This window comes from Erpetoichthys calabaricus, chromosome 7 (assembly GCF_900747795.2).
Source record: "Erpetoichthys calabaricus chromosome 7, fErpCal1.3, whole genome shotgun sequence".
Classification (NCBI taxonomy): domain Eukaryota; kingdom Metazoa; phylum Chordata; class Cladistia; order Polypteriformes; family Polypteridae; genus Erpetoichthys; species Erpetoichthys calabaricus.
The window spans coordinates 149,922,105-149,938,352 of record NC_041400.2 but is presented as its reverse complement, the minus strand read 5'-3'; the positions used below and the strand labels follow the sequence as shown (position 1 = coordinate 149,938,352).

Here is a 16,248-nt window from a genome sequence, read left to right as displayed (position 1 = left end):
CCACCTAATAGGTAATGTATGGGGAGTGTACTGGTACAATAATGGCTGCTGTTGCATACTCCAAGTTGTTTTATTGATTGTCATTGATTATTGAAATAGTTCTAGTCTGTCTATGTGAAGTGCTTTGAGTAGGGAGAAAAGTGCTATATAGATGCTATTAATAATAATAATAATAATAATAATTATTATTATAATAATACCCTGTCATTGAACTGGCATCCTGTTTTACTGTGGTTTCTGTCTTGTGTCTGATGTTGCCAGCACATGTTGAATCTCTGGGAGATTGCAAATTAATTGGGTGGAGTTTGAAAATGGTAAATTATTAAATTATGGTGGAGTTTGAGTGATTATCACTAACTCTGGGGTTAAAAAGCTGACCCTAAAGCTCATGTTGAAATATGCACCTTTTAGTCACTGGGGACGTCAGACTTGCAGACTGATGGCTGATCTCATTGAAAGGCCGTGTCAATTTACAAAAGTGAAAATCTCAGGGTATGTCACATTTAGTGACTTCCAGCTCAGTTGTGCTCACCCGTTTTTTTGTGACACCCAATAAGTTGCTGTCTGACATAGAAGACGCTGCACAAAGAGTTAACAGGTATGGTGACTTCACCTCCAATCTCTTCCCTTTTTTCCCCATCCTGCTGTGGTACGTAAAACACGAGATATTGGACAGACAAGCTTGTCTTCTGTTTGTGAAGTCCAAAACTTTCATGTTCCGTATTCCTTACCGCTGCATGATATGTATTGTACTTCCCGATGAGTATTCATTGGTTGTCCGCTCCTACGCACAAAGTGCCCGCTCCTGTGACTGAGGACAAATCCAAACCTGCTTGATCTTGTCAGAGTAAGTTTTGGACTAGTTGGAGGGAGTCGCTGGTTATGTCACGTTACACAACTGCGTGCCACCGACTGACTCTGACTCCCTAAGATTATGTAAATGAAGGTTATTATTCAAAATTGCTGGAAAAGTCATCTACTGTGACATGGCTTTTAGGGTAATTAGCAGCTGTAAAATGGCCATTGAATGTAACCCGAGTCTGATTCTGAACCCCCATAGTTCTCAGCAGGACTAAGCCGGCTTGGTATTTGGTAGAAAGTACACGTCAGTCCTTTCTAAATTCATACACTGCTTTTGAAACTCTGTCTTATGCAGTTTTTTTTTTTTTTTTTTTATCCAAAACCAATCTAATCTTTGTTTTTGATTCTTATAATCCTTGGTCTGAAAAATGAAGGCACAATTTATAGCATGAGAATATTACTCTTTTTTTTTTTTCCTTTTCCTCTTTTGAAGAAGCAATGCACAAAAATTCCTGTAGGCTATAAATTATTTATTTGGGTAGCCTTTTACAGTGGTGTGAAAAACTATTTGCCCCCTTCCTGATTTCTTATTCTTTTGCATGTTTGTCACACAAAATGTTTCTGATCATCAAACACATTTAACCATTAGTCAAATATAACACAAGTAAACACAAAATGCAGTTTTTAAATGATGGTTTTTATTATTTAGGGAGAAAAAAAATCCAAACCTACATGGCCCTGTGTGAAAAAGTAATTGCCCCCTTGTTAAACAATAACCTAACTGTGGTGTATCACACCTGAGTTCAATTTCCGTAGCCACCCCCAGGCCTGATTACTGCCACACCTGTTTCAATCAAGAAATCACTTAAATAGGAGCTGCCTGACACAGAGAAGTAGACCAAAAGCACCTCAAAAGCTAGACATCATGCCAAGATCCAAAGAAATTCAGGAACAAATGAGAACAGAAGTAATTGAGATCTATCAGTCTGGTAAAGGTTATAAAGCCATTTCTAAAGCTTTGGGACTCCAGCGAACCACAGTGAGAGCCATTATCCACAAATGGCAAAAACATGGAACAGTGGTGAACCTTCCCAGGAGTGGCCGGCCGACCAAAATTACCCCAAGAGTGCAGAGACGACTCATCCGAGAGGTCACAAAAGACCCCAGGACAATGTCTAAAGAACTGCAGGCCTCACTTGCCTAAATTAAGGTCAGTGTTCACGACTCCACCATAAGAAAGAGACTGGGCAAAAACGGCCTGCATGGCAGATTTCCAAGACGCAAACCACTGTTAAGCAAAAAGAACATTAGAGCTCGTCTCAATTTTGCTAAGAAACATCTCAATGATTGCCAAGACTTTTGGGAAAATACCTTGTGGGCTGATGAGTCAAAAGTTGAACTTTTTGGAAGGCAAATGTCCCGTTACATCTGGCGTAAAAGGAACACAGCATTTCAGAAAAAGAATATCATACCAACAGTAAAATATGGTGGTGGTAGTGTGATGGTCTGGGGTTGTTTTGCTGCTTCAGGACCTGGAAGGCTTGCTGTGATAGATGGAACCATGAATTCTACTGTCTACCAAAAAATCCTGAAGGAGAATGTCCGGCCATCTGTTCGTCAACTCAAGCTGAAGCGATCTTGGGTCCTGCAACAGGACAATGACCCAAAACACACCAGCAAATCCACCTCTGAATGGCTGAAGAAAAACAAAATGAAGACTTTGGAGTGGCCTAGCCAAAGTCCTGACCTGAATCCAATTGAGATGCTATGGCATGACCTTAAAAAGGCGGTTCATGCTAGAAAACCCTCAAATAAAGCTGAATTACAACAATTTTGCAAAGATGAGTGGGCCAAAATTCCTCCAGAGCGCTGTAAAAGACTCATTGCAAGTTATCGCAAACGCTTGATTGCAGTTATTGCTGCTAAGGGTGGCACAACCAGTTATTAGGTTCAGGGGGCAATTACTTTTTCACACAGGGCCATGTAGGTTTGGATTTTTTTTTCTCCCTAAATAATAAAAAACACCATTTACAAACTGCATTTTGTGTTTACTTGTGTTATATTTGACTAATGGTTAAATGTGTTTGATGATCAGAAACATTTTGTGTGACAAACATGCAAAAGAATAAGAAATCAGGAAGGGGGCAAATAGTTTTTCACACCACTGTATATTAGAAAACTCATGCCTGCCTGTGTTTGACATTCATGCTTGTGTTCAGCCTTATGCATTTCAAATACAATCTGACAGTCACATAGGAAAAAAAAACGGAAAAATGAATACCTGAGAATAAAAAATAATCATAACAATCACAAGGTCAAAACTTGGCATTATACCAAATCGCTGCACTTAGTTATTCATGAAGTTAAAGTATAGAATTTAAATCAGAACATCAGCTCTGGCTCACTCTGACACACTTAACCTGCCTGTGCTTCTTTTACTGAAATATTGAAACAGTCTTATAATCTGCAAGCTTTTTCTTGAAGCCTGGAAGATACAGTATTCATTGACAGGTCACTAAGGCACTGTCTTTGTCTATTCTCAAGGATCATGGGCAACAGCAGGGACAGATTAGCTAAGCGGTTTTCTATATGAATATTTTTTCTGACAGCATTTCATTATGCTCTTCCTTAAACTGAATATAAATGCCAGCCAAACCAGGATGCAGCAGGTAACAGAAATTAATTTAACGAAATGACCGCCAGATTGAATTGCTTGGTGGCCTTGGAAATGACACATGACAACAGTAGCTGCACTTATGTATTCTTTGCTTGTCATTTGGATTATCAATTTCAATCTTAAAGCTTAGGTTCCTTTGTAATGCACTGCAGCTATGCAACTCAGAGGGACAGAAGCACAATGCTATCCCCATGTCTCACTCCTGTGTGAATTACTGGCCCAAATCCTTTTGTGGTATACCAGGAGCAAGAATTTGCAGGTAAAGTTCAGGTTTCTTGTCATGTGTACACAATACAATGTGAATTGCATGTCTCTCAAAGCCTAGTGATAGTAGCATAACACCAACAAAGAAAAATGACTGCAAGCACAGAACAAAGAACACAATAAACGTAGACACTGAATGCAATAGCATACATTAAATATAGCAGCGACGGACGGACAGACAGACTTTATTAATCCCAAGTTGAAATTCACATACTCCGGCCGGAGCATACTGATAAAGAACAATATTAAATTAAAGAGTGATAACAATGCAGGTATAACATACAGACAATAACTTTGTATAATATTAACGTTTACCCCCCCTGGGTGGAATTGAAGAGTCGCATAATGTGGGAGAGGAACGATCTCCTCAGTCTGTCAGTGGAGCAGAACAGTGACAGCAGTCTGTCCCTGAAGCTGCTCCTCTGTCTGGAGATGATACTGTTCAGTGGATGCAGTCGATTCTCTCTGATTGATAGTAGCCTGCTGAGTGCCCATCGCTCCGCCACAGATGTCAAACTGTCCAGCTCCATGCCTACAATACAGCCTGCCTTCCTTACCAGTTTGACCAGGCGTGAGGCATCTCTCTTCTCTATGCTGCCTCCCCAGCACACCACCGCATAGAAGAAGGCGCTCGCCACAACCGTCTGATAGAACATCTGCAGCATCTTATTGCAGATATTGAAGGACGCCAGCCTTCTAAGGAAATATAGTCGGCTCTGTCCTTTCTTACACAGAGCATCAGTATTGGCAGTCCAGTCCAATTTATCATCCAGCTGCACTCCCAGGTATTTATAGGTCTGTACCCTCTGCCCACAGTCACCTTTGATGATCACAGGGTCCATGAGAGGCCTGGGCCTCCTAAAATCCACCATCAGCTCCTTGGTTTTGCTGGTGTTCAGGTGTAAGTGGTTTGAGTCGCACCATTTAACAAAGTCCTTGATTAGGTTCCTATACTCCTCCTCCTGCCCACTCCTGATGCAGCCCACGATAGCAGTGTCGTCAGCGAACTTTTGCACGTGGCAGGACTCTGAGTTGTATTGGAAGTCCAATGTATATAAGCTGAACAGGACCGGAGAAAGTACAGTCCCCTGCGGCGCTCCTGTGTTGCTGACCACAATGTCAGACCTGCAGTTCCCGAGACACACATACTGAGGTCTGTCTGTAAGATAGTCCACGATCCATGCCACTAGGTATGAATCTACTCCCATCTCTGTCAGCTTGTCCCTAAGGAGCAGAGATTGGATGGTGTTGAAGGCGCTAGAGAAGTCCAGAAACATAATTCTTACAGCACCACTGCCTCTGTCCAAGTGGGAGAGGGATCGGTGTAGCATATAGATGATGGCATCCTCCGCTCCCACCTTCTCCTGGTATGCGAACTGCAGAGGGTCGAGGGCGTGGCGGACCTGTAGCCTCAGGTGGTGAAGTAGCAGCCGCTCCGTGGTCTTCATCACATGTGACGTCAGAGCAACAGGCCGGAGGTCGTTCAGCTCACTAGGACGTGATACCTTTGGGAATGGGGTGATGCAAGATGTTTTCCAAAGCCTCGGGACTCTCCCCTGTTCCAGGCTCAGGTTGAAGATGCGCTGTAGAGGACTGCCCAGCTCCAACGCACAGGCCTTCAGCATAGCTGCAAGCAGGAATCAGACCTCTCATGCAGTTGCCAGTGTGAAAGAAAACTTTCCTTGCCAGTGTGAATTTTGTCCCTGAATCTTGTGGTGCCAGTGTTGATTATCCTGTGACTCTCCAGGATAGCTGAGATCTTTAATGGTACTCTTTGAGTTTCTAATGCAGTGTGTGTTATGTGTGCCAGTAATATTCTGTGCTGCCTTCACCAGCTGCTGGGATGCCTTGCAGTCGTGAGCTGAGCAGGTGTCATACCAGGATGTTATGCAGTCAGTGAGGATGGACTTCACTATGTGCCTGTAGAGGGAGGTGGGCATAGATGGAGACACCCAGAGGTTTCTTAGGTATCTGATGAAGTAAAGGCAGTGGACCACCTTCTATATGAAAGTCTCCAGTGCATTACATGCATTGTTTTCTCAGTTAGGATGGAAGCACATTTAAGATCAAATCCAGAAAGCAATTTTTCACTCAAAACTTAATGGGACTATGCAAACTTCTGAATCATGTAAAGAAAGTGAAACCTTTGACAGCTTTTCAAATGTTTCCAGATGAGATAATGAGATAGTCTAGCTAGCTAACCAAATAGTCTTGAAGGACTAAATTGATTCCTCTCATTTGTTAAAACACTGTTAAAATCATTAGCTAAGGAAAACTGTAATAATAAATATTTTTCACTTGTTTGGTTTCTCGTAATGGACTGCAGTAACTACTGTTGGCTCCCTGCCACCCTCTAATGGAATGAGCAGGCTTAGAAAGTGGATGTTTAGTGAAATGAGGAAAGCCTAATAAAAATGAGATCTTCTCTAAATGACATACAAAGGCCACTGCTTTGCCTTGTGAAAGGCGCTCTGAATTGCTAAGATAATTAGGACAGGTCACTAATGAATTGATTATCTCCTATAAAAGCCTGTTTCAGTAACTGGTACAGTAGGAACACCTTGGCCCAGCTGGCTGCTTTCTGCTACACTCCAGTCGCTTTGCTTCATCAAGAAGCTTGTCTTTATGCATTCCTAAATCTGAAACGGTGCTTGTCTGTCTATCACAGCATTTTTATTTTTACAAACTCATTTTTTTTTTTCTCGCCCATATTTTGAACATTCCATTAAATACCTTGTTGATTTAACATTTGCTTGCTGTGTAAATTGCTCTTGTCACATTCCAGCAATTCACTTTGGTCAGAGCTAAAAGGTTACAGAGGGTTCATCCTGCTTGGCTTCTTGAAGGGAATCCATTTCTGTCACTAGAGGGCACTCAGGGTCCACGATCTGTGCATACAAAATTCTTCTCATATTGTTGTTAACAGCAGAGGCTGCTCGATATCCTAGGAGACAGTTTTAAAAAGTGACAAAAGCATTCGCAAACCTGCTTAATACAGTGCAGGGTTGTAGGCAGTCATCGCTATTCATGGTAGCACTGGGCACAAGGCTGGAAATAAACCTGGACAGGGTACCAGTTCATCACAGGGTTCATTTATACACACAACCGATACAAGGACAATTTGGTATTGGAGTTAAAGCTAATGAGCATGTCTCTGCAGACCTCAGAATCAAACCCACACTGACACAGGGAGAACATGTAAACCTCACAAAGGTAATGTTCAGGCAGGGCTATCAAACCATGGATGTTGGATCACTATTGAGGCAATGCCATCTACTGTGCCACCATACTGCCTAGATATTAGGATAGAGTTTTGAAATCAGATGAGTCTGGACCTGTCAGATGGGCGCACACTTCAGGTAGCTTTCTAGGCTGCCTACATATACACTGTGTCTCCACCAAAATAGTTACCTAAAATGTACCTGCATAGCCTTGGTGATGAATGACATCTGTGCTGCTGGGTTGAGTGAAAGTAGGGATGTCAGTGATTGTGCCCGGTGATACACTGGCAGCAGTGTTGATTTCTGCTTTCAAATAGATTTTGACTTGTTGACACACTGTACTGGCATTAGAACACAAAGGAATACATTTCTTGCTTTGTTTAATTTTTAATTAGGTGCCTGGCGTGTCAACTCTCATTCTTCAGAAATATGCATCAGTGCGTGAAGAACGAGCATAAACAATTTAAAAAGATGTGCACTGTTGACGTAGATTTATTATTGAAGACCCATTGCAAGCTACCGATTAGATTTCAATATTATTCGGACAACATCACTATCTACCACAATAAGCATCAAATACACTGCACGATTGTTATTAAAGTGTGAAGTTGCTCTCTTCGTCATGTAAAATGTCATGTGTGCTTAATTTATATTTTAATAAAATCAGCACACATTTTGAAGTATGCAGAGATAAAACAATTCATTTTGAGGCTTCACGCAAACATTGGACATACAGTTGAGCTATCTTGGCATTTAGTTAAAGTGTGGGTTTTAAGTTTGATATAAGTCATCACTGGTTTGTGCAGGTGAAACATTTAAATGGCTATCAACCAGAAAAAAAATTGAACCAGCCATAGTAGAGCATTTTCAAGATGGGCATGGCGATGTCTCATGGATGAAAGGATGAATTTCTCAGTGCATTGGAGATGTGAAGCTTAATTCCATAAACACAATATTACAGGATGAGGAGACTTTCTGGCAGGATCCACAGCACAAGACTCCATTTTGTTGAGAAATCCAACAAGGAGTAACTGACTTATCAGCATAAGGAAAACACCAAGCACTGATGTCCCTGAGCCAGGCAGTTAGCATGTCTAATGTTAGTGTCCATTCATCTGGTGAAAACGTCAAATCCCATTTTTAGGCCAGAACATTTAGGCATTTGTGGTAAAGCTGTCCTGTGTATAATGTTTTATTCACATGCTCTTGGACTATTCAGAGCTCCAGGTTGAGGCACTGTACCTCCCAATGTCAGTGCATTCACGTGGGTTTCTGGTCAGACTAGCCAAAGAGACGAAAGGTCACTATTGATTTGTTACTTGGTCTGCAAAATAAACTAATTAGAACATTATAAGACTCTATATGAGAACAGGCCATTCCTCCCAAAAAAACTCACCAGTACAATTGACTTAATTCTTCAAAAAAAAAACCATCAAGTCTATATATAGACTATAGGTATCTATCTATCTATCTATCTATCTATCTATCTATCTATCTATCTATCTATCTATCTATCTATCTATCTATCTATAGTTTTGAAAGTCCCTAAAGTCCCACTGTCTACCCCACTACTTGAATGCTTATTCCATGTGTCTATGGTTCTCTGTGAAAAGAAAAACTTCCTAATGTTTGTGCAAAACTTACTCTTAACAAGTTTCCAACTGATCCAATGTACTAATTCACTTCATAATTTTAAACACTTCAATCATGTCTCCTCTTAATCTTCTTTTGTTTAACCTGTAAAGGCTCAGCTCTTTTAATCTTTCTTCACAATTTATCCCCTGTAGCCCTGGAATCAGCCCTACTCGCTCTTCCCTGGCTTTTTCTAGCACTGCTATGTCCTTTTTGTAGCCTAGAGACCAAAACTGCACACAGTACTCCAGAGGAGGCCTCACCAGTGCGTTATAAAGCTTGAGCATAACCTCTTTAGACTTGTACTCCACACATCGTGTTATATAACTTTACATTCTGTTTGTATTCTTACCCCAGTATGGGAAGACAGACAGAACGTTCCATGCAAATGCTTTTTTAGGCCATTGCTGCTACCAGTTTAGAGTCTTGGCCTAGTCTCGTAATCCATATTACTAACCGAGAATGCTAAACCGGATGGACGCAGGGACATCCGGCCATGGGCCGTAGCCGCAAAAAAACGTACTGCGCAGGCGCCCCAAGAAATGAGGCGCCGCGAGAGGCGGACAAGACCACAGAAAAAAGGAGTGAAACGCAGGCGACGCACACAGCGCCGCACGAGCAAAACACCAACCCCCCCCCCCCCCCACACACACACACAAGCAACGGACGGGACACACACAAAGAGGATGATTCAACAAGCCCCTGGCACACAAAAAAAAGGGCACGCAAACCCCCCCCCCCCCCCACACACACACACACAAGCAACGGACGGGACACAGACAAAGATAGATAGATAGATAGATAGATAGATAGATAGATAGATAGATAGATAGATAGATAGATAGATAGATAGATAGATAGATAGATAGATAGATAGATAGATAGATAGATAGATAGATAGATAGATAGATAGATAGATAGATAGATACTTTATTAATCCCAAAGAGGAGGATTTAATCCCATTGCACACGAAACGGAACGCACACAAAGAGGAGGATTCAACAAGCCACAAGCACACAAAAAAAAAGAAGCCACGAGCGCCACACAAAGCCCATTGGACACGAAACGGGACAGACTACGGACATAGCACACGAAACGTACACAAAAACGACGATTCAGACCCACGACCACAGTAACATAAATAACAAATGACACACAAAGCCCCATTTCTAAATGAACCGTCCGTATTAAACATACGTCATCTCAACACGTTCACAATATGCAGCATAGGTAGATCTCATTACAATGAGGCACTATTAACCGTTCAACCGCAGAAAAGGCTCCATATTAACAGTGAGTGCGATCCTCCTTATTACTTATCCATATTTCTCACGCTCAAGAACAAACAAGTCATGAATTCACGATCACAGGTACAAAACGATACCGCTCGGATAACGGTACCAAACACAATTCACACTATGCAGCATAGGTGGATCTCATTACAATAAGACACTATTAACCGTTCAACCGCAGAAAAGGCTCCATATTAACAGTGAGTGCAATACTCCTTATTACTTATCCATATTTCTAAAAGAAAAAATGTCTCGGCTCCAAAAACGCAAAGCTCAACTAAAGCTTCTAACTAACGATGTACCTAAAAGTAAAAACTTTATGAACTGCATTAGATCCTACAATAGTTCATTTGCTTTTGCATCTACCGGAGTAAATATCAGGCCACCAAAAGGCAATGGCCCATACTGCTTTCCCATATGTGCACAAATACTGCATCGCATTGGAACAGTGCACCCTGAAACAAATCAACAACGCAAATATGCACAAATCTACATCCTAGATCCACATGACGCAATCTATCAATCAAAGTGCTGCATCGCAACAGGCACGGATTCAAAACGAAACACCTCCCGTCTCAGACATACGTTAACGGCAAGGAAGGCTACAACGGGCTTCTCACACAGCACAGGCAAATCGATTACAGCTCCAAAACAACACGTCCCAAATACTACACATGCAACAACGCGCCTCTCAAACGGCACAAGCAAAACATACACCAAGAAAATTCATTCGGATTAATGAATGTCATTTGCAATCATTGTCATTCAATTCACTTCCCTGAAGAAACAACTGGCAATACAAGTAATACATTTACACGTTGTTGTCAAAAGGGTCAAATTAGACTGCCTCCTTTACATTCATATCCTGAATATCTACAGAAGCTTCTAACTAACGATGTACCTGAAAGTGAAATCTTTATCAACTGCATTAGATCCTACAAATCGGTATCCACTATGAACATTAACGGTGGCACTGCACGTGACATCCGTCTTGCAAAAATGTTAATTATTGATGAATGTACAATGGCATCCAGTCACTTACTCAACACCATTCATAAACTTCTACAAACGTTTATGAATAATAATATTCACTTTGGAGGAAAGGTACTTTTATTAGGAGGACATTTTAGACAGTGCTTAGCTATTCTTCCACATGCCATGCGCTCAGCTATTGTTCAGTGCACCTTAAAATACGCAGACAATTGGCATTGCTTTCAAAAGATACAGTTAGTAAAAAAGATACGATGTCCAGAACCAGATCATAACAATTGCTTATTACAACTGGGAGATGGTACACTCACCAATACAGATGGACTTCACCCACATATTATTACAATTCCTCAAGCCTTTATCTGCGACGACTTAGTTACAGACAGATTTGGAACAGCAATCTCATTAGACCAAATGCCCCTTTTAACACAACGCACTATATTATGTCCAAAAAATATTAATGTGGAAAACATAAATACCCAAGTCATTCCATTACTTTCCTGGAGAGACACAACTCTTTCTAAGCTCTGACAAACTTGACTCTGATCACAACAATAACCATCTTCATTGACATTACAAGTTCTGACCTGGAATTACCTTTTACACTTAAACGGCGTGTACAAAGAAATTTTCCAATAAACCTTTACACTGTGCCACACACTTTATTGTTTGCTTTCTATTTGCATCATCTACACCTTCACACTATTCTATATCTCATTCATACATCACGCTCTTTGTCATTCCCAACACCAGGGGTTGGCGAGCGAAGCGAGCAGGGGGCGGAGCCCCCTAGTACATAATAAAGTAAAGTGATGGGAGAGAAAGCGACTGATGGTGTCCCCATTTAATGTAGCATTGATAAAAAAAAGTTTGTAAGTATGCAAAACCACTGGTAATGACCGTTGTATGGAGAATACAGTAATGGGAAGTTTATTCATTCTAACTCTTAAGCCAGATGGAAGTCCTTTTTTATACACAGGTATTCCAGCGGGTGTGGTAGAAAGTGTAGGTAATTAGTAAGTTTTGTCAAAAATAATCAACAGATACAAAGCCCACTTCATGCTACATTACTTTTAATAATGCATTTCCTTAATGACAGAAACCCACCACTAAAGGGAAACACACTGGTCCTTCGATATAAAAAAAATCTAAATGCCCATGTCTCAGTACAAAATTATAAAATACGTCTTTCCAGGTTTGTCAAAATGCATATAATTGTCCAGCAAGTTTAAATCAATTGAAATTCCCCGTACATTCATACCTGGTGGAGCGCTCTGATGCAACTCTAGAACTTCAAAGTTCTAAGGTCAAATCCTAGTCCAAGCACTGCCTATTGTCATATGTTCTTTGTGACTCTATTGCTGGTTTGGCCTTTTTTACCTTCTTTGTTGCATTCCTGTTCCCTTTAGCAATTTTGTTAATTATTTTCTATTTAGTTCAGAAAATGTGGTGGGGCTTCACCTGGTACATGGCCCTCGGGGTTTGTAGCCAAACAGTTTCGCAGAGCAGGTGGAGACAACCGTGAATGAATTTGGATTAAATATAGTAGGAAACAATTAGATGGTTCACTGAGATTAGAATTTCTAAACCTTATAAAGGAACACCTCAAGGTGTGTGAGGTGATTTAAACAGCAAAGAGCAACGGTGCTTTCATCAACGCCATCTGATCAATAGCAAGCCTGTTGTTACAATGGATAACCCTCTATGGTAGTCTCCCAAAAACATCCCTGTCAAATATATACAGTAAATGTGTGCAATGTATGTGGAGAACACCTTATATACGTTAAAAATAAACCTTACTTGTTGCAAGGGCACACTATTCTGCAAAACCAGATTACACTCTCGTCATTCTAAGACATCACTGAGCAAATGGGTCAAATGAACAATTCATTGCCGCTGGCTGTTTGTGGTCTTTTTTGTTCATAGTTTACACAATACAGTTAGTGTGAAATTGGAAGAATTAGCTGTTACATCTATGAAAAGATGTACTTTCAAGCTAAATGATGTGCCATCACACTCACTTAAAAGGAGGTGAAGAGAATTTCATTAATCAAGGCCTTTATGCTGTTGATAACAAAAAGCCACAGATGATTCAGATTTCTGTAGTCAGTACACCCATAACAGTTAATTTACCTGATGACACTGATACCGGAAGAACTATGGATGAGGCTCCACATCATCCAAGTTCGATTGCACTTCTAAACAAAAAATTAAAGTAAGCTAACATTACCATCAAATTGTAAATGCCAAACATGCCACTCCAGAATGTATGCAGGCCACAATACTGAATTGAATGTTATTCTTAAGCTATCCATTTTTATATTTTTATATTAGTGTTGGCAAACATTATTTAATTTGTTAAGGCAACCATCAACAGTTTACTTCATTTGCTTGTAACCTGAACATTTACAGTGCATGGATTGGAGGAAGGGGGTAACATTTTTGAAAGAACCCATGTGGGCATAACCAAGAATTTAATGAGTTGTTCCCAGAGATGTATTCTCGTTCTGAGAATCTCATCTGGCCACACATGACAAGCAACTAATGGATCTGCACTCACCTGAGGGAAATTATAAAGATATCTTTATGCCAGAGTTCTTTACCTTTGGCCTAGATCTAGTTGTCTGGTTCTTCAGTACATTGTAATGTTTAGGTAGGACTTCTTGGAATTCATTTTGTTGTTGCGCAATTAAGTATTATAGAAAAAAATTCTGCCTGTGTCTAGCAGGGAGCACTAGATCTATGAATGAACAAGGTTTAATACTGGGAACTGCACTGAGGAAAAGTAGTTCTTCTTACAATATCACCTGAAAGCCAAAATGGCAACCAAAAAAACAAAACAAACATACAATTGCTTCACAAATGTAACGAGTCATTTAGTATACAATCCACAATAATGCTCTGCCTGAAAAAAACTTTACAAATTAAATAGAAGCTATGCAGTAGTTAATTGAGGTACTCTCAGTTACCCTCTCCAGAAATCAAGCGTTTTGTAATTTTACTTTGTACCATTTCTTATGTTGTTTTGTTTTGGTTTGGCATGATGCCATTTTGTGAACTCATTGTAAGGACTCAGCTCCTGGTTTTTAGGGGTCATGTCCTCAAAGGTGACCCTTTATGTTATAACACAGGTACAGCAATGAGTTAAAAGGTTAGTAATTAACCTCCCTGCGGTGGGCTAACGCCCTGCCCGGGATTGGTTCCTGCCTTGTGCCCTGTGCTGGCTGGGATTGGCTTCAGCAGACTCCAGTGACCCTGTGTTAGAATATGGCGGGTTGGAAAATGACTGACTAATTAACCTCCTTTACTCATTCAAGAATGTTATTAACATTAGCCGTTGTTTATGAATTGCCTTAAAAAAAAATCTCCCTGGTTTCGATCCCTCACTTTGTATTTTCAACTTTAATTTTTGGTTTTAACTTTTTCATTCTTTTGGTTCTCACAGTTATGACCCTAGCTTTCTTTCTTGACTATGTCTTGTTTTCTTTCTTTCAGCTAGTTTTCGAAGGCACAACACTAATATGGTACATTAGTGAGTTAACTGAAAAAGCAAGATTAAAAAAAAAAAAAAAAAAAAAGCAAAATTACTTTTAAACCCAAATATCTTGTAAAATTCACCCAGTACATTTAATAAGATAAATTTGGGTCAGTAATGAAAAGCAATATTTTTTGTTCTGTTACTTGCCTTATAAGTTCCATGTGTTTCTGGAGACAAATGGCCAGTAGTTTAATTACAATAGCAAAGAGCTTTGGTGATAGCGGACAGCCTTGTTGGATTCATTATTCTGATATGAAGTACAGTATTCTGAATTTATATTGTTCATCCATACAGATGCTTCTGGACTAGAGTAAAATAATTTGATTCAAGCAAAAATAACTGGTCCAAACCTAGATATGCACATTGTGGTAAAGAGATATCTCCATTCTGCTCTACTGAATACTTTTTGTACATCTAGAAACAATAAGACTTCCAGAACCTTACTTGCTCAGTAGAGTGTATAACACATGAAACAATTGGTGAACTGTACGATAATAGTTTTCTACCTTTAATGAACCTTGTTTGATCTCGTAATGTTTTTAAATGAAGTGTTTTCTAATTTGCAAATGCTTAATCTTTTGCTAATATCTTGACATCATTATTCAGTATGAGACTGGCCTAAAAGATGCACCATTGATAACCATCTGGACCCACAGCTTTTCCACTTTGTAAAGTAGTGATAATATCTTGAATTTTTGATGAGCCTCAGTTTTTTTTCAGGTCGCGAATAAGGTACATGTCAGGCTGCAGCAGTTGTAATTTATTGAGAAAGGTGTTAATGTGGGTTTCAATACCTTTACACTATGATTTATATAGGGACTTATTTCTTAAATATACAAGGGCAAACCCAAGAATTCCCAGAATCAGTCAATAGCACTGAAGTAAGGGTGTAGTTAGCGACTGGGACTTCTATGCCTACAGTCTTGTTAATTAGTCTGCTGAGTGGCACCATGTGATATTGTGCATGATCATATCAAAAATCAGAACAGTGATGACTGCAATTTTGCAAATGGATGAATTTGTTAGTAAAGCGGTTCCTCGTGGAAAGACTGCTAATCAACAGCATTAGACTGAAATGCTGAAGCATCTCCGTGGTGCACAGCATTTTAGACCACGACTGAGCACCTGCACACACCGCTTTGTCAGCCAAAGAGTTTTTAGCCAAAAACAAAGTGGTTGTTGCTTTGCAATTTCAAATTGACCAAATCTCACTCTCTGTGACTTTTATATTCCCAAAATTAAAATTAAGACTAAAGGAAAGACTATTTGTTACCATAAAAGAAATCCAGGAAAAAAATTACAGGATGTTCTAGACACAGTAATAAAAGATGAGTACAGGAAATGTTTCTAGGAATGGAAGAAGCACTGGACTATTTTGCATTTGTAACTCAAAGAAAGTATTTTGACAGTAACTAAAACTTAATTACTGTGAGTTGTATAACAAAGTTTTTTTTTAAACAATTCCAGGATTTTTAGGTCTCTCGTAGTTATTACTTTATGTTCACTAAATTTCATCCAATCTATGTTATTATTTTCAGATTTTCACTCATTTCAAAGATTTCTTCATAAATTAAAGTCATTCGGTTATAGATTTTGACTAATACTATGCTCAACAAATGCTTGTTTCATGTGGAAGCAAATACAAAATGACTTGTATAATGAACTACCAACTGTAAATCTATTTATTTTCAGGATGGAAGTGCTCCATACAGTTCAAGATATGTAGGCTCCATGGTAGCTGATGTGCATCGGACCCTGGCCTATGGTGGGATCTTTTTGTACCCAGCTAATTCAAAAAGTCCAAAAGGAAAGGTAGGCTGAAATTTCACTATG

General features: G+C 39.8%; 1 protein-coding gene across 1 annotated transcript in view; it reads left to right on the top strand.

The window, feature by feature from the left end:
- LOC114654771 (fructose-1,6-bisphosphatase isozyme 2) overlaps window positions 1-16,248 on the top strand; it is a 56,628-nt gene that overhangs the window by 35,777 nt on the left and 4,603 nt on the right. Inside the window, exon 6 of the mRNA XM_028805547.2 lies at window positions 16,108-16,227. Within this exon, the coding sequence (XP_028661380.1) occupies window positions 16,108-16,227 (120 nt within the window). The remainder of the gene's footprint in view (window positions 1-16,107; window positions 16,228-16,248) is intronic.